General features: G+C 46.3%; 1 protein-coding gene across 2 annotated transcripts; it reads right to left on the minus strand.

The window, feature by feature from the left end:
* Positions 1–10,013: 10,013 nt before the first annotated feature.
* Positions 10,014–18,233, minus strand: Pck2 (phosphoenolpyruvate carboxykinase 2, mitochondrial). 2 transcript variants are annotated; one of them, XM_038310024.2, is made up of 10 exons: positions 18,022–18,233; positions 15,827–16,072; positions 15,022–15,206; positions 14,738–14,941; positions 14,231–14,418; positions 13,779–13,941; positions 13,359–13,577; positions 11,085–11,222; positions 10,791–10,835; positions 10,014–10,574 (listed from the first exon to the last, which is right to left on the minus strand). In XM_038310024.2, exons 1-10 carry the CDS (start codon positions 18,048–18,050, stop codon positions 10,120–10,122), a joined length of 1,872 nt encoding a protein of 623 aa, XP_038165952.1. In that variant the 5' UTR covers positions 18,051–18,233; the 3' UTR covers positions 10,014–10,119. The 2 variants fall into 2 exon arrangements, with proteins under 2 accessions (XP_038165952.1, XP_038165951.1); XM_038310023.2 differs by having other exon boundaries at positions 10,791–10,886; positions 18,022–18,231.
* Between the last annotated feature and the right edge of the window lie 1,233 nt (positions 18,234–19,466).

Here is a 19,466-nt window from a genome sequence, read left to right on the forward strand (position 1 = left end):
GGGAAACCCTGTCTCGAAAAAACCAAAAAAAGAAAAAGAAAAAAGAAAAGAAAATACCAGATAGCCACTGAAATAAATTTTGTAATGGGCTGAGAATATGTCTATGAGAGAGTGCTTACCTGGCATTGACTGTACACTGGGGTCAGTTGCCAGCACACACACATAAACACAAAACCAGCCCTGCTGCAATTCTTAATAAAGTATGAAATAACCAAGTATGGGCCAGTGAGACGGTTCAGCTTGCTAGGTAAAGGTGCTTACTGCTAAGTCTTATGACTTGAGTTCAGTCCCTGGGACTCACATGTAGGAGGAGAGAGGATGGACTCCCACTGGTTGTCCTCTGAATGCCACGTTTACTTCCCTACTCACCCACCAGAAATAAAAAAATAAAAAAGTAAATCCAAGTTCATTATGTGATTAAGTAGTAAAATGGACAGGCTCTTGTACATGGTAACAAAGGTAAGACATGAACAAAGCATGGGTAATGGGACTATAATGCCTAAGGTCCAGAAACGGGGTCTGAAAAATATTTCCTTACTGCCTTTCTGTGTGTGTGGGTGTGGTGTGGTGTGGTGTGGTGTGGTGTGTCTGTGTGTTCAGGCATGTTCTGGTGGATGTGCACACGTGCATCAGCTGGTGTAGAGGCCTGAAATGGGTGTCTTCCTCCATAAAATTTCTGACTTATTTATTTCAGAGTACCTTTTTTTGTGACAATTTCACACACGTGTACAATATATGTTGATCACAGTCACTTGAACTGCTCCCCCTCCCTCTGATATTCCCACACACACCCCCTTCTACTTTTATTTCTACTTTTATGTCTTTAAAAGGTTTTTGTTGTTGTTTGTTTTTTTTTTGGGGGGGGGGGTTCAAGACAGGGTTTCTCTGTGTAACAGCTCTAGCTGTCCTGGAACTAACAGTGTAGACCAGGCTGGCCTCGAACTTACAGGCATCCACCTGCCTCTGCCTCCTGAGTGCTGAGTTAAAGGTGAGTGCCACCACCATTGGGCCTAAAAAATTTTTTAACCAACTTCCCTTTTGAGCCAGGACCTATCACTGACCTGGAACTGGCTGACTGGTCATGCTGGCTCACCAGCAAGCCACAGGAGCTCTTCCTTCTTCCTTAGTCCTAGGGTTTCAGACCTGGGACCTGAGCATTACTGGGTTTTTTTAGGTGGGTGCTGGGAATCTGAATTCAGGTGCCCCTGTTGAAGATTTATTGACTCAGTTGCACTATGACTAGGTCTAGGCAAAATCTGTAAGTGCTAAGAAGATGAGAGAGGTCATCAATTAAAAAAAAAAAAAAGGATGCCACATAATTTCACCGCCATCTTGATTACAAGTGACCATGTGGAGTGGGCCTAACAAATCTCCAAGATAGTTTGGATTGAGATAGATTTTTGCATAATGTTGTTTTATTTTGTTAATGTTTAAACTTAAAATAAAAGGCTAAAAATTAGGGTCAGAGCCATAAGCACCAAAAACTAACCAGAAACGGAAATGTTTAATATATATATATCAGGGGGTGGTAACCCCCCCCCCCCCAAAAGGGCCGTTTTGACGTGTTCTTGGCCTTGCAGTGGGTGGTAAGTTTGCAAAGTGCTTTGAATTTGAGCAGCTTCTGCTTTCCCCAGCAGCACCCAGTCACTTTAGTCCACAGAGAGGTTTTCTTCTTTCGTTTAAGACCAAGTCCACTAATTACTAAGTAAATATCAGTTGATTAACTTCCTGTTCCACCAGGTTTGGCCAGTTTTGTTTTGTTGGTTTTTTCTTTTTGTCCTTGAGCAGCCCCACTAGAGGGCGACCTGGTCTGTGGAGGAAAGGCCAGCAAGTTTTCACATTGGGGATGGTCACACGGTGTCTCTCCGGTTTCAGAGTGAGCCCTGCAGGATGAGTATGTCTGGGCTGAGACGAGTTCAGAAGGGGGGAAACGGGCTACTTTATCCAGGGACTTTAAAATGTGTTAATTAGAGAGTAATTGGATATAATTCTAACACTCTCATGTCTTAGATTTTTTTTTTTTTTTTTTAAGACAGGATGTCATGTAGCCTAGGCTGATTTGGAACTCATCATATAGGTGAGGATAACTCTGAACTTGATTAATCTCCCTGACTCTAATGTAGATAGGCTTGTAGTCCTGGGAACTTGGGAACTACGGGAACTACAAGTGGGTACCATCATAATCATAACCTTTGTTTTCTTTCTTTACTTTTTGAGACAGGGTTTCTCTGTGTAGCTTTGGATCCTGTCCTGGAACTCACTCTGAAACCAGGCTACCCTCGAACTCACAGAGATCTGTTTGCCTCTGCCTCCTGAGTGCTGGGATTAAAGGCGAGCTCCACCACTAACTGGCTTAAAGTTTTTTTCTTTTTCTTTTCTTTCTTTTTTTCCCCAGAGACAGTGTTTCTCTGTGAAAAAGTCCTTCTGTCCTGGAACTCACTATGTAGATCAGGCTGCCCTTGAACTCGCAAAGATCCACTTGCCTCTGCCTCTCGAATGCTGAGATTTTGCCTCTGCCTCCCGAGTGCTGGGATTAAAGGCATGAGTCACCACTGCCTGGCCATAACTAGTTTTATATAGAATTTAGATTGAACTGGGGCTTCATGCATGCTAGGGAAGAATTCTGCTAATTGGGTTACATCCTCAGTCATTTTAGGTCCTTAAGAATTAAGTTTTTGGGGAAAGGGCTAGGCTGGCTCAGTGGTTAAGAGCCCTGGCTGTTCTTTTAGAGGACCCAAGTTTGATCCTAGCACCCACATGGCAGCTCACAACCATCTGTAACTCCAGTTATTATACATATATACACAGATATGTGTGTAGGCCGACCAGCCATACACATGGAAAAATAATCTCTCTCTCTGTGTATGTGTGTTTTGTTTTATAGAAGTAAAACCTGTAATGCTAATGTGTGTTTGGTTCTGGGGTTTGAACACAGGGCTTTGCACATACTAGGTAAGTGTTATACTACTCAACTACATCTCTACTTCTCTTTTTTTGCTTTTGTATTTGAGACAAGGTCATATTGAGGATAACCCAAGGTGGCCTTGAACTTTCATCCCCCCATCTTCTTCCTTCTGGGGCTTTAATTACAGGTGTACACCACCTGATGAGCTAGCAACCCTGATTTTGAGCAGTAATACAAAATTATGAAGTGTTGTGGTAGTTTGAATGATAAATGTCCTGCTGTAGTCTCTGTTATTTGAATACTTGGTGAAACTGTTTGGGTAGGTTTAGAAGGTGTAGTCTAGTTGGAGGAGGTCAGTCACTGGGTGCTGGCTCTGAGATTTCAAAATTTTGAGGTTTCAAGGCCTATGCTGTTCCTACTTCCCAATCTCTGCTTCCTTCTTTTTTTCTGTAGAAAGTCTTTTTTTTAAAAAAATTAATTTTGTATTTAATTCAGACTTAATTTTTGACTAGCCGTAAAGCTTAAGAAGTAGGAAGTCATGTTGGCACAGCAATAAAACAATGATTAAGCTGAAATGCAAAACTGTATAATAGGTTTCATAAAGCTCTATAGTTTTTCTGTTACTACATGAGTCAGAGTGGTGTTGACTTGGTAATAATTGAATCTATTTAACTCTTCTGTTTCTCTGAGACTTGACCAGTTCATCTACAGCATCAAAATGGAAACTCAGTGAACTCAACTGTAAACAAAAGTGTAGATCTCAGAGTATTGTAAGATACTTTTAAGTCAAACTCCCTCTTACCAATACTGATGACAGTGAACATTAGCATCGATTGTTGATATGTTGGTCCTGTTTCTTTTTTTTAATTGATTTTTATTGATCTCTACATTTTTCTCTGCTCCCCTCCCTGCCTCTCCCTTCTTGCCTTCAACCCTCCCCCAAGGTTCCCATGCTCCCAATTTACTCAGGAGACCTTGTCTTTTTATACTTTCTACTTCCCATGTAGATTAATTAGATCTATGTAAGTCTCTCTTAGTGTCCTCATTGTTGTCTAAGTTCTCTGGGATTGTGGTTTCTAGGCTGGTTTTCTTTGCTTTATGTTTAAAAACCACCTATGAGTGAGTACATGTGATAATTGTCTTTCTGTGTCTTGGTTACCTCACTCAAAATAATGTTTTCTAGTTCCATCCATTTTCCTGCAAAATTCAAACTGTCGTTATTTTTTTCTTCTGTAAAGTACTCCATTGTGTAAATGTACCACATTTTTTTTATCCATTCTTCGATCAAGGGGCACTTAGGTTATTTCCATGTTCTGGCTATGACAAACAATGCTGCTATGAACATAGCTGAGCACATGTCCTTATGGCACAGTTGAGCATCCTTTGGATATATACCCAAAAGTGGTATTATTTGGTCTTGAGGAAGGTTGTTTCCTAATTTCCTGAGAAATTGCCACACTGACATCCATAGGGGTTGTACCATCTTGCATTCCCACCAGCAATGCAGGAGTGTTCCCTTTTCCCCACAACCTCATCAGTGTTTTTGATCTTGGCCATTCTTACAGGTGTGAGATGGAATCTCAGAGTTGTTTTGATTTGCATTTCTCTGATGACTAAGGGTGTTGAACATTTCCTTAAGGGTCTGCTTCCTGCTTTCTAGTTAAGATGTGAACTCTCAGCTTCCTGCTCCAACTACCATGCCTCTACTCTGCCACCAACATAGACTTTTTTAAAAATTATTTTGTTTTTTCAAGACGGTCTCATTATGTAGCTCTGGCTGTCCTGTAATTCACTCTGTAGACCTTGCTGACCTTGAATTTAGGGCTCCATCTGTCAGCTGTCTCCTGAGTGCTGCGATTAAAGACGTGTACCACCGCCAATGCCTCCACCACTACCATCAGGCTAAAAATGTATGTATTTAATTTTATGTCTGAGTATTTTGCCTGTATATATGTATATGCAGCATGTAATTCTTCATATCCACTGAGATCAAATGACAATAGGATCTTGAGAAATCAAGTTATGGATGATTGTGAACCATGGGACTTGAATCTGGGTCCTTTGAAGAGCATCAAGTACACTTACTCTCTGAGCCATCTTTCCAGACTCCCCCTCCCACCATCATGGACTCTTATCGTTCTGGAACTGGAAGCCAAATAAATTCTTGTATAGGCTGCCTTGCCATTGTTTTATCACAGGTGTTTTATCTTTCTTATCACTGGAAAGGTCTAGAAAGAATGACAGATTCACAAACACATAGTGCACAGGTTATGTTTTGTTTTCTATTTTTGCCAGTTTTATTTATGTGCACCTGTGTGCGTGTTTGTGATGTGTGTGGGCTTGTGAATGTGGAAAAGAGAGTTGGTTCTCTCCAACCGTGTGGGTCTTAAGGACTAAACTCAGGTTGTCCGGCTTGGCAGCAGGCATCTTCACCCACAGAGCAGTCTTGCCAGCCCTGTTGTCTGTTTTCTGGGACAAGTCAAAGTTGGGTATGGTGGCTGGTACCTGTTATCCCAGTATGCAGGAAATTTGAGGTCAGCCTGGGCACCATGTCATGGTTATATTGTTAGGCTGGCCTCAAACTCTCTATTGTCTTTGTCTGAGGTTACAAGTGTGTGCCACCATATTGTTTCCCACTGAAAGACTCCAGTTTCTTAGAGGGCTGGTTGATTCCAGGGCTGGAGCATAAAATATACAGGATGTTTGTACAGCAATCCATATCAGCAGAGAAATAGGCAGGGATTGTCAGTATCCTGTTAAAATGACTCAGCCAAGTTTGTATAAGTGAAGGTGGGAGGATTTGAGCGTTAGTAAATATACTTTATTAAGTGCAATATTTAAATTCATTGTGTGTGCTGTTTTAACTAACTGACTGTCCTTTTGAAAGGCCATAGTCTGGGGGAATGTAGCCAAGTTGGTAGAGCATTTGCCTATCACATAAGGCTTTGGGTGTTATCTATTGCCAGCACATCATCCTGGCTTGGTGGTGTGTGCTTGTCTCTAGAGATAGGAGGCAGGAGGACCTCCTATTCAAGGTCATTCTTGGCTACATAGAAAGGTCAAGGCTCGCTGGGCAGTGGTGACACAGGCCTTTATCCCCGCACTCGGGAGGCAAAGGCAGAGGCAGGCGGATCTCTGTGAGTTCAAGGCCAGCCTGGTAGTCTGGTGTACAGAGCAAGATTCAGGACAGCCAGAGCTGTTACACAGAGAAACCCTAAAAACCAAAAAAAAAAAAAAAAAAAAAAAACCCAAAAAGAACAAGGGTACATTGGGATTGGGATATGTGAGACCCTGTTTCAGAAAACAAAAAACAAAGTTATTAGGAGACTAAGTCATCTTAAAGATGGTGAATAAAGGAAAATAAGAACAATTGTGCTTATTATTATTGTAAATGGAGACTGCTCTTTCGTTCCCAGCCATTCAGGCCTGAATAATCACACAGAAACTATATTAATTACAACACTGTTTGGCCTATTAGCTCAGGCTTCTTATTAAATAACTCTTACATCTTAAATTAACCCATTTCTATTTAATCTGTGTATCTCCATGAGGCTGTGGCTTACCGGGTAAGGTTCTGTTCTGGCATCTTTCTCTGGCAGCTGCATGGTGTTTCTTTGACTCTGCCTACTCTCTCTATACCTCTTCTAGCCTGACTGTATTCTGCCCTGCTATAGGCCGAAGTAGCTTCTTTATTAGTCAATGCTAATAAAACATATTCATAACATACAGAGGGGAATCCCACATTAGCTGTTCATATAAACTACACCACAAGGCAATAAACTAGAAGGCCGAGGGAAGCATTCCTTTACAAAATGTATCCCCACCCTTAAAACAGCCCGAATGTGTCTGCCTCACAGTTCCTAGTACATTATTTTAATCCAGGTGTCGAATATCCATGTCTGGATTCTCCCAATGGCTAATTTGGGGAAAAAAAAGAATATAGGAGAAATCTGTGAATTGGTAGATATAACTACATATAAAATACATACAAAGCTGGGCATGGTGGGACTTACTCATAGTTCCAACACTTGGAAGTAAGGGCAGGAAGATAGTTTGAGATTAGCCTGGGCCCCATAGCAAAAATAAACCCAATCTAAGCTATGTAAGGTGACCCCATCTTGAGAAACAAATCTTCAACAATGGTTGAAGATGCTGTGTAGAACACTTTCCTAGCATGCACACAGGCCCTGGGTGTAGTCTCAGACATTTAACAGTTTACAATCAGGCTAGGGAAAGCTAAGTCATGGTGTATAAGTGTCCACATTTGGGTGAGAAAACTCACCCAAATACAGATAGGCAAGAAAATGATTTCTGTCCATCCCGGTTCTATCTGTGGCAACAGGGAAGGGCTATGATAGAGATGGGGGCATTTTGGTATCTACCAAAGTTCTGGGTAATGTTTTCAAGGGTGAGTATAATAGTTTATTAAATTACATCGGTGTTTTCTGCAAAATGCGTTGGCTGGGCATGGTGGTACATGCCTGTAATTCCAGGGCTTAGGAGTTGAGGCAAGAGGACGGAGAGTTGTGATGTAGGCAGGACTGCATAGTGCAACCTACCTTACCAACCAAACCCTGGGATAGAATCAGGCAGTGGGAGATCACTTGTCTAACATTCCTCAAGCCTTGGATTCAATGTTCAGTACTGCAAATAAAGCAAAACTGAAAAGAAGAAGGGAAGGAGGGAGGAAATCAAAACTAAAACCAAGGCTGGGCGTGGTGGCATCACACAGGAGGACCAGCAATTCACTGTAAGCTCCTGTAACAACGTTGACACCAATCTGGGCTATAGGAAACCTTGTCTAAAACAAGTATACAAAAAAAAAACCCCAAACCAACCAACCAAACAACTACCAAACAAAACAAAACAAAACAAAGAAAACCTCTAAACAAACAGCAAAACCCAAAGCAAGCAAGCAAGCAAGCAAGCAAGCAAGCCCACAACTCGAAATATCTTAATCATGCTCCATTTATCAGACATGAGGTCCAATTTTATTGGCAAAAATCATGTTTAAGGCTAAGGTCTCAGCCCTGTGTACTTGAGTTTGGAGAAGTATCCGGACTCCAGTTCCCTGCCTCTTTCCCGAGGGCCCCATTTCCGAATCTGTTTCTTTTCCTCCTCATTTTTCTTTTCACTGTTTTGTTTGTTTGTTTGTTTTTCAAGACAGGGTTTCTCTGTGTAACAGCCCTTGCTGTCCTGGAGCTAGCTCTTGTAAACCAGGCTGGCCTCGAACTCACAGAGATCCGCCTGCCTCTGCTGGGATTAAAGGTGTGCGCCACCACTGCCTGGCTTCTTTTTCCTCTTCAGTGCAGAGTCAGCTCCATAATCAGGGCCAACTCTAATCACTGCAGAGTGGAGAGGAGCTGACAGGCAACTGTTGCTGCTCGTTAAGTGCTTTCCTCCACTGACTCAGTTATCCCAGCACTGTAAGGTAGAGACACATTCCCACTCTACAGATGAAGGGATAGAGCCACTGTGTGTGGAAGACATTGTTTTCACCCCTTGCTAATGATGAAGATGAGGATCTGACTGTAAGACTGTGCATATTTATGAGGTATTTGGGATGCTCAGATGCATGGATGCACTATGTAATGTTCAAATTAGGATGAAGTGCCCCTCAAACATTTCTTTGTGGTAAAAAACAGAAAGCACTCAAAATCCTTCAGATCTTTTTTGCTGTTTTTCTTTTTGTATTTCTGGGACAGGGTCTCTCCCCTGGCTGTCCTGGAACTTGCTCTATAGACCAGGCTGACCTCGAACTCTGAGATTCTTCTGCCTCTGCCTCCTGAGTGCTAGGATTAAAGGCCTGTGCCACCATAGCCGGCCCTTCAGCTCCTTTTTGGCATTGTTATCCTTAGCCGCCTTAAAGTGCAGTGGAGCAGAATGTTAGACCTTCCTTCTGCTATAACTTAGGACCTGATCAGCCTTCCCCAGCTGCACTTTTGTGTCGTGTACTCCACTGCTGCACTCTGTTGTGTGGCCACCCTGACCTTTCTTCCTTGACTAGTTTTCTGGCCTTTTCTTGGAGAACACTCAGTTATTTCTTCTGAGGGGTTTTCCAGGAATCCCATTTTGTTTGAAGGTTTTTCTCATATTTTTATTATTTATTATTATTTGAGAATTTCATGTGTATATGCCTTTTGATCAAGTCCACTTCCCCTTTCCAATTTTTCCCAGACCCCTTCCAACATGTTCCCCTCTGAAGTTCAAGTCTTTCCTTTTACTGACACCCTGCTGCCTGTATGCACAAAGGTGTGGGCCGTTCTCTGGATGATCTTTGGTTTGTGATTTTCTGTGTAGACAGGGCCCCTGTGTACACAATTCTCTTGCCTTGGTGATAGGGTCCTTCAAGTGCCAGGATTTTAAGACACTCCATTTCACTCAATCCGACTCTCGCTTTTGAGCTGTAAAATGGGGCTTTCATAAGGCGCTTAGGACAGCGCCTAGCATACAGGTGGTGCTCTCGAAGGGCTGTTGTCTAGCTGGCCTTGGTGGTATGCTTGCCAGGAGGGAGAGAGGAGGATCAGGAGGACAGGGTTATCTTTAGCTGCACAGTGAGTTTGAATCCAGCCTGGGCTTCATGAGACCTTGTCTCAAGTTAAAAAAAAAAAAAAAAAAAAAAAGGATGGCTCCTGGTTCAAGTCAGGTGGGGGAAACCAGCAGAAGAATCAGCAATGGAGCTGTCACTGCAGAATGAAACTTCTGCAGACATGCATGTCTGCATGGGACAAAGAACCCTAACCCTAGACACTGAGCAGCCTGCTGTGGCCTCCCTTTTTCTTTCTTTCTTTCTTTCTTTCTTTCCTTCCTTCCTCTTCTTTTTTTTAATTGATCTTTACCATGTAGCCCCAGCTGGCCTGGCACTTGCTATGTAGACCAGGCAGACTGGTCTTAAACTCCCCGAGGTCTGGCTGCCTCTAGGATTAAAGGTGTATATCACCATACCAGGCTACATTCTTCAGAAGAATCATGCCTTCTACAAGTTCTTACTATGTGAGCCAGTATCGAGACTGATATTAGACGGAGACAAATGGGAAGTGAAAATAGCACAGATGTATAAGATAACTGTGAATCTTAGCAGACAAGGGAGAAGGTCTGTGGCCTGGCCTTCCAATATGCACACATTTAATATCAAACCATCCATGTTTTCTACGAGCCTGGGCATTCCCTACCCAGATGGGGGTGTGGTGCTCTTGCTAGCCTAGAGCCTCAGGTCACATTCTTCGCACACGCCCCTCCAGAGCCTCAAGCTCTGCCAACACCTCCTTAGGCAGATCCTGGTTGACTTGCTCGGTCAGGTAGCTCCTAATATCACGAACCTCCTGTTCCCAGAAGTCCTTCGGGATGGAGAACAGCTGAATGTTGTCTATCGCTTTGAGGCCACTGAGATTCAGGGCTCCTTCCTTTGGCACCAGCCCGATGGGAGTCTCTTGGGCACTGTCTTCCCCATCTAACCGTCTGCAGATCCAGTCTAGCACACGAGCGTTTTCCCCAAAACCTGGCCACAGGAAGCGGCCTGCTTCATCTCGGCGGAACCAGTTGACATGGAAGATGCGAGGCAGCCGGGCTCCTTTGTGTCCCTCCATGCTCAGCCAGTGTTGGAGGTAGTGTCCAAAATTATAGCCAAAAAAAGGCCGCATGGCAAAGGGATCATGCATAATGATCTTTCCTAGGACAGGAAGGAGGGTAGGTAAGGAATCCTCTTCCTGTCTAGGGAAGGGAAGGGAGCCCTGTGTCCTGCTGGCAGAGGCGGGGTAAAATCTGACAGTTCTGAAATATCTTCAGGGCAAGTGAAGAGAAACACGGAAGGAAGGAGGAAGGGATAGGAGAGAGCTGGGACCTACGTGGGAGCAGGGACGGGGGACAATGGAAGGTGTAAACTCACCTTTGTGTTCAGCAGCTGCAGTGGACTCTGAGCGCATGGAGCTACCTACAAACACCCCATGACGCCAGTTGAAGGCTTCATACACTAGAGGTACCCCTAAAACACCAATGAACAGGCTTAGAGGCAACCCTTCTCCTCCACTTTCAGACCCATACTGCCCACGGATTTTGCATTCACCATGGGAGATGGACAGCAGCAGCCAGAGGTCCTATAGTTTCAAATACAGGAAGGCTGGGGCTTGACTGCAGAGCTGGACCTTCTGCTACAAAGGCTCAGAGCCCACCTGCTGTTTACCTTTGGGTCTGCGGCCTCCAAAGATGATGGCATCAATGGGGACACCCTCTGGTGCTTCCCAGGCTGGGTCCATGATGGGACACTGGCGAGCCGGGACACAAAAGCGTGAATTGGGATGTGCACAGGGTTCCTTGTCACCTGGCAGAGGAAACGCAAAGACCATCTTCCAAGGTCATGTCCACTCTTAACACAGTCATACATACATGAGCAATGACACATTTTTTCTTTTACTTTTTCTTCTTTTCATGATGCCGAGGCTTAACCCAGGGTCTTACACATGCTAGGCCAGTCCTCTATCACTGAGCTCCGTCTCCAGCCCTTGCAAGGTTTCTTTTGGTTTCATCAGCTACTTATAATCTTGTGTGGTAAAGAAGGAGGGGGAAGAAGCCCAGGACATTTTCCCACAAAGATCAGGCTGATTATCAATCAATAATGGTGCTGCTCAACAATAGTGGAGAGGAATCAGGATGACAGGGCACTCTGGGTGTTTGCATTGACCAAGACTTAAGGGAATAGTTAGATATTGGCATGTCGTCATAATAATAATTTTAATAATAATACTACAGAAATAATTTTCTTCCCAGAAACTTTATTTGCAGGATTATTAGTTCCCAAACTAATTTTCCTAAGCCTAAAGTAAAAGCTGAGAATGTTAGGTCAATATTTCAAGCAATTGGCTTTGCATTAACAAACCAGGGAAGAAAATCTCCCAAGCTATCAAAATGCAAACAAGAATTCCTTTATTACACATTTACTTATTTGTTGATTGTGATGGGGGTTAGGGGATGCTATGGCATGCCTTGTGGAAATCAGAGGACAACTTGTTCAGTCTTCTTCCTCCACCAGGGTCCTGGGGCTCTAACTCAGGCCGTCAGACCTGGCACTTTAACACGCCGAGTCATCACGCTAGTCCAGTGATCGATGGAACTGGTTATTTCTCTTGGCCTGCCTAGACCGTGACAGTGGTAGGTTAGGGCATGAACTCGGTCAGGGACATAACCTGAGGAGCCCAGAGCATTTGACATCTTCAGGTATTTTGGAGAGAGTCAGTGGCATATGTGAGCAGCACTGTGGAGACTGAACAGGCACAGTGCCTTCTCCATTGGAAGATGACGACCAGACTGGAAGTGGGGGTGAGGGAGCCATGGTCAACAAGACTGTCCTGTCACCTCCCAGCCTACCCTAGTACAGGATGTTTATGGTTCTGGGAACTAAAGATGGGCATGTGGCTCTTTAGTTCTGTCAGTGGATTCCGAGTTGATGAAAGGGTTGGGCAACTAGCCTGTAGGGAAGATGATCGTTTGTGGATTTCTCAGCTGGGCAGAGAGACTGACGGGGACTTAATGATGGTGTTAGAGAAAATAAAGGCTGATCAAACAAGGAGGTTAACTGCCAGGCCGTCTGGAAAACTCAAGTTCGGCCTTCAGGGACCACAAGCCCTTCTTCTTCTTCTTCTGTGTTCTTTTCCTATAACCTCAGAAGGCTGATTGTTGAGAGTGCAAAGCTTGGGAGGGATGGGTCTCTAAGGCACCCTGGTAATGACAGGGTCAGGAAATCAGCCTCCAAGAAAGCATAAAGTGCTAGCCTGAGTTCACATCGAAGGACTGCAGTGTAGTGAGGGATGGGAAGGTGACTTCAAACACTGGCACCAGCAGGGAAATGCCAGAGCCAAGTGTCAAAGGACAGGCATTCTTCTTTCCAAATAGGTCAAATGTTACCAGCCCAATTCTTTTTATAACTTTCCAAATAGTTCTTCCCCCACAACCTCTGGCTTATATTTTCTATTGACAAGTGCTATGTATTTGACAGTATGTTAAACTCCTTTTAGGTATTATTTAAGTCTCCCATAATCTTAACAGGCGAGTACTATGATAAACCTCATTCAGTTGGTTGGAAAAACTGTACAAAACTTAAGGGAAGTTAAGTAATTACTCAGATCCCCAAACAATGATTAATGGGATCAGAGACATAAACTGAGATGTTGCCTGGTGTTGGAAACTACAAAAAAGCTAGGGTTTTAGAGGGTTTTCCATCATTAAAGTTGCTATGGTTGGAGACTGGTTGCTTTTTCAAGAGGATACAGGTTTGATTCCCAACGCCTACATGGTGGCTCACGGCCTCCTGTAATCCTAGTTCCAGGGGATCTGATGCCCTATTCACTGCATATATACGATACGCAGATACTTGCCAGCAAAGCACACATTCACATTAAAAAAGAAAAAGAAAAAGTGCTGAGCCCTGGGGCCTTTGTCCCAACCTCCTCACCCCACGTACCAGGTTTCCAGGGCTTTCCCAGCCAGGAGGTTACAGTGACACCAGGTGGAAGAGGCTGGTCAATGCCTTCCCAGTACACACCGCCGTCACTGGTCTCGGCCACGTTGGTGAAAAGAGTGTTACTCAGGATTGTGGCCATTGCATTGGGATTGGTGGTAGCAGATGTGCCAGGGGCTACCCCAAAGAAGCCATTCTCAGGGTTGATGGCCCGGAGCTGACCTGCCAAAAGTGAAACAAGGAAAGATGCTCAGGAAAAGCTGAGGTGTGAGGCTGAAGGAGGGCCTTCTCTGTCCTCCTTTTTTTTTGTGTGTGTGTGGGGGTGCTCTAGATCTGACTGATAGAGAAAGGTTTTGTTTCTGGGGCTGCTAGACTGACTGAGGCACGGGACCATATGGGCTGTTTAGGAAAAGGCTCCCTCACCTTCACTGTCAAACCTCATCCAAGCGATGTCATCCCCCACACACTCTACTTTCCAGCCTGGCAATGCAGGCTGCATCATAGCCAGATTGGTTTTGCCACAGGCACTGGGGAAAGCAGCTGCCACATAGCGCTTTTTGCCTGCAGGGTTGGTGATCCCCAAAATCTGTGTTGGAGACAGAGAGAACAGAAGGAAGTCACCAAAAGTCAGGGTGTCGTCTCTACGGATAAGAACAGCTAGCTGGTATGGGGTAGGAAGCGAGGGGATGGATTATTGGATATTCACTAAGCCAGTGTCCCGCCCTGCCACCAGGGCAAGGGTAGTAGTGTTCAGCCAGGCTCTTAGGCTCACCATCCTGGCACCTGGCAGGAAGGAGCAAGGTTGAGGCAGATTGCCAAGGCTTCCCCAACCACCCCCTCCTCCACAGCTGCTCAGTTCCTCACCAGGCCCTCACCAGCATATGCTCGGCCAGCCAGCCCTCATCCCTGGCCAGGCGAGAGGCGATGCGCAGGGCAAAGCACTTCTTGCCCAGCAAGGAGTTACCACCATAGCCGCTGCCGAAGGAGACGATCTCCCGCTGGTCTGGCACGTGGCCAATCAGGGTTTTTTCCGGATTGCATGGCCACGGGCTCACAGGATCCCCTGGAGACAATGGGGTCATAGTGCTGCTGGTAGTGGCATCAGAAACCAGGGTGTCAGGGACTGGTGGGATCAAGGATTGACCCAAGAGACACTTGAAAGCATTGGCAGTGCCCAGAGGTAGCTAAGCCCCCTTTTCCAGTACCCATCAGCTCTTGTGCCTCTGTCAGACATAGAGACTGACTTCTGAATCTTGTGTAAACTGGAGGAATCATTCACGTCTACAATTTCTCTCTGGGTGGGTATGGGTGGGTAAGATTTGGGGTTCCCTCTGAGTACAGGAAGGTCTCAGTGTCCTACTCTAGATAAGGTAGGTACTCACCATGCCCAGTCAGGGGCTGGCCTACTGAATGCAGACACTTGATGAAGTCACCATCTCCCAGGGCCTGAAGCACAGGTGTTCCCAGGCGGGTCATTATACGCATGCTTGCCACCACATAAGCTGAGTCAGTGAGCTGCACTCCAATGCGCGACAGTGGGGAGCCCACGGGACCCATGCTGAATGGAAGCACATACATGGTGCGGCCTGTGGAGGAAGGTGTCACTGGGATGAAGGTTCCCAGTTAAACCTTCAGTGCCCCTGCTTCTGTGCCCCTGACTTGTTACCCTGCATGCATCCTGGGAATCTCTCATCCACAGCTCGCTGGAACTCATCTGGGGACATCCAGTTGCCCAGCTGCCCACGGGCCCCATCAGCCAGGAGGGGCACTGTGTCCCGCTGCGAAGGGGTTACAATCACCGTCTTGCTTTCTACCCGCGCCACATCCTTGGGGTCTGTGCGAGCCAGCCAGCTGGGGAGAGAGGATTGCCAGGAGATGGTGGCTGGCAGACTTCACTTACCTTCAGAGTCACTTTTGTTGCTTATGTTTCTCTCAAGACGGTTTTACCATATAGCTCTAGCTGTCCTGGAACTCACTCTGCAGACCAGGCTGGCCTCAGACTCACAGAGATCCACTTGCCTCTGTCTTTAAGTGCTGGGATTAAAGGCGTGCGCCACAGAGCCTGCCCAGACTCACCTTTTAAGTCCAACTTTGACTCTATGTCTGTTTGCCTTATGTTTTCTTATCCAACTACGTTTTAGTCCCATTAGACTTGTCTCATTAAGAGGTGGTTTCTGCAAGGCCCAGCCTTGAAGCCTCTACCCCTGACAGAGTATATTTTATGAACAGGTTCATGGAGTAGGAGGGGCAGTTGGTCCCCCACTCCCCGAAAAAGCAAGAGCTCCAATTTGTAAATTCATAGCTTTTTCACTTAATGTGAAAACAATCACTTCCTAGATGATTTCCCCTCAAGTTCCCATTCTGTTTAGTTCCATTGATATTGTCCAGAAATATCTTTGTCTTGGTTAACCCAAGAGACTTCAGTCTAAGCAGCTGCCTGTTTTGGGGGGGCTGTTGGCTTCAAGGCTTACCAGTTCTTATACTTGGGGAGCTTCCGGATAAGACCCTGCTGTTCCAGCAGGGCCAGTGTGGCAGCGTTCTCAGCCTCAGACCCATCACAAATGTGAATGCTCTCTGGTTGGCACAGATGGGCACTGCGTGCCACAAAGTCCCGAACTCCAGCTGGCAGCTGGCCCAGGTCTCCACTGAGTACCCGCAGAGTTTGGATGTTACGGCATGGTGACCAGAGCCAGGGCCTCAGCCCATGCAAGCTAAGCCTAGAAGAGCCAAAACAGAGAGGCAACCATCCAATGGTTATCATGGGAGTCAGCTACTGGGGAGGGAGGACAGGAAGTTTGTGCCTTGGGAAAGTACTAAGGCATATCTGGTTGCAGGCACTACGAAGACCAGGTTATGGTCGGTATGTGGAATGAGTTCAGACTAGCTACGTTTGTGGCCTTTATGAGGTATGTGTCTCCTGGTCAGGGAAGGGGAGCTGGTCAAGTAAGCATCCAAGCACACATCTGGCTGTGGGAGTGTACGTGCCGATACTGCGCGTGTAGCCCTGTTTTACTTCGTCCTCTGTAGGATTAGAAAAAAAGCAGGTGCCTTGTGGTCCAAGAGTCAAGGAACTGCCCAGATGAGAGCTCCATAAGGCTATTTTTAAAAACCTCACCAATGTTCTTTTCAGTCACAGTTTTTATGTTAAAATTGGCAGTTATTTTTATCTTTTTCCTTGGTGCAAATGCCTCACCAAAAGGGCTTAGTTTGTGCGATGGTAGAGCCCTCTTCCAATGCCTGGGTTTTGGATTAGGATTCTTACATGAAGACAAGGGATGGTGGGGGTTCACGCAGTGCATTTGTTCACCTGGGTCGACAATGATTGGCTAGTTAGGTATTTTTTAACTAAGTGAAAGGCGGATTAAGAATAACAAATGCCACTGCCAGGGGTCCAAACCTAGATCCTCAGAAGAGCAGCGTCTCTGTATTGTTTGTTCTGTTAGGCTCCTGGGAGATAGTAGGGTCTACTGTGATTGGTCTGGACCCAAGACAGTAAACACCAAGAGAACCTTTCTCATAGGCGAGGCCTCACCTGCCAGAAAGCCACAGCAGACCACGCTGGCTTAAGCCTGCCTATGGACTCCCTGGCTAGCCTTAGAAGCCACATGCCTACAGAACTTTAGGGGTTGGTGGTAGGTCAGAACACTAGAGGAAATTCAGATCACAGGCTAGATGCCCGGGAAGGAAGAAAATGGAGGTCTTGGATGTGGGGGTTTGGGCCTGGGTGGAGTGTTTTCCAGAAGACAAAAAAGGCAGCACACTTAGTGCGGCCCTAGGCGCACAGCAAAACGGGGCTCCTTGCACTGCTTCCTGCCCGGGAACATTTCCCTGAGGAATTAATTTTAAAGGCCCAGTCTTGAACGCTTCTCTCCCTTGGAATCTGGCTCCCCCAACACCCCCATCCTCCTGCATGCCTCTAGGAGGGACGGCTCACTATCTTTCATAGCACACATGAACTGACCATGTAAAACCTGCGTGGGAGAGATAAGGAGTCAGTTTAGACTCAGTGTCAAAGACCCTGGAGAAGGGGACACACGGGAGAGACCTGGTTGCATGGCGGCAGAGCAGCCCGCCAGGACAAGCTTGGCACCCAGGATCTGCTATGGGAAGATGTCAGCCAAGTTATAAAGAAAGCAATTTGTCTCCCTTCTCCCATCTTCCTTCCTTCCCTCCCTCCCTCCCTCTCTAGTCCCCAGATCCCCGAGGCTCCACTGGGCTTCACGCCAGGCTCCATTCTCGGGAGGCAGCGAATGATGTTTACCTTCTACCTTCTTTAGGGAGCTCGGAGCTTGGGCTCCCAAAGGCTCAAGCCCTTTGGCCTCAGGGCCTTATGGCTCTGCACAGCACTGAGGGGTGGAACTGGAAGCTCCAGTCAGAAAGAATTATATCTGGTAAGTAAAGGATTTGCAGAGACAGGGCTCGGGAAGGCAAAGGAGAAGGGGGAGGAGGTTGAGAGTAGCAGATAGAAGACAGCACAAGCGAACAGGGAGGGGTAGGAGAGCACAGAGGCTGGGAGAGCGTGTGGCTGAGGATGGGGGCTGGGGCACCACCGTGAGACCCAGATTAGTAAACAGCCGCCCTGCCAGTCTCTTCCTAGAATGGGAAACAAGCGGAGGTAGCTCCGCTAGTGGAGCACGGAGTGGGCCCAGGGCTGTGGGTCACTCACCGCAGGCTGGGGAGGTACACAGCAGCCATGGCACCTGGGCTGGCGCTGCGGGATGGCCACAGGAACCAGAGCAGTCGGGGGAGACAAGGAAGGCGGGGTAGGAAGGAGCGTGGCAAAGCCAGAGGGAGCTGAGGTTGGGCGGGAGGCGCTTAAAAAGGAGGCGGGCAGGCACCGGGGCGGAACCTAGCTGAGTTTCTCGCCTGTGGGCCGACTCACTGGCCGGGGCTCCAGGCATCAGCTCTGTGAGCTCTGTGAAGCCTCCGCCTCACAGTCATCATACCCTCAAGCCTACTCTCCCCATTGGAGACTTGAGTTCACCTTGGGTCCCGCCCACTCCGACGCTCCGCCCCACGACCCGCCACGCTGTAGGGCTACTGATGTAACTTTGAAGGCTATTGCTCCTTAGAGATAGCAACCAAGAGACACTGAATGTCAGACAAGCTAAGGATGAGGAATTAGACCAGAAGTGGGAGCCCCGATCACCCAGATGTCTAAAATCTCAGGGACCGGCTTTGCCTTTTCAGGGCACTCCTAGCTTTAGGTGTTTCTTTTCCTGGGTCCCAATTCCAAGTTCTCCTTAGTCGGCAAATAAAAAAAACGAAAGCAAACAACTGTTGTCCTTATCTTACTTCTTATCAAGGGAGTTTTCTCTAACACCATGAAATTGGTGAGCTCTTTCAGGACTAGGGACATTTACTGGGTTCTCTAACCACTCACCCCTCACCCCCTGCCTCACTTCTAATCCTAAGGGACATATCTGCCCTTATCTTGCCACTATTGTGAAGTCCTTGGGTAATTTCTCAACTTGTCGTGTCAACGTGAGGACACTGGGCATCTACAGTCCAAATGCTGTAGCGCTTCAAACAGCACATCTGTGGTGAACATCTGCTCGGAATCCTCTTTCCAGTTGCGGCACTTTGACTCACCTTTGGAGAACCAAAAGGCCACATGGGTCTCTGCCTTTGCTTCTCTTAGGGTCAATTTGTACAGCCCACACTGTGAGCACAACAATCAGGATTCTCAGAGATGGGGAAATGAGATCTCTGTCTGAGACCTTTTCTGTAGAGTTTGGAAATAAACTCATTTTCAGCTGGATTGCTGAGTTGGGAGACTTTATTGAGATAGCCTAAAGGTGGCGGCTCTTCTTTTTTCTTTCTCTTCTTCTTCTTCTTCTTCTTCTTCTTCTTCTTCTTCTTCTTCTTCTTCTTCTTCTTCTTCTTCTTCTTCTTCTTCTTCTTCTTCTTCCTCCTCCTCCTCCTCTTCCTCCTCCTTCTTTTTCTTAAGATTTATTATTTATTTATTATGTATATTTGAGTTTGCCTGCATATATGTCTGTGTGAGGATGCCAGATCCCTGGAACTTGAGTTATAGAAAGTTGTTAGCTGCCATGTGTGTGCTGGGAATCGAACTCAGATCCTTTGGAAGAGCAGTGAGTGCTCTTAGCT

Source organism: Arvicola amphibius, chromosome 13 (genome assembly GCF_903992535.2).
Source record: "Arvicola amphibius chromosome 13, mArvAmp1.2, whole genome shotgun sequence".
NCBI lineage: Eukaryota > Metazoa > Chordata > Mammalia > Rodentia > Cricetidae > Arvicola > Arvicola amphibius.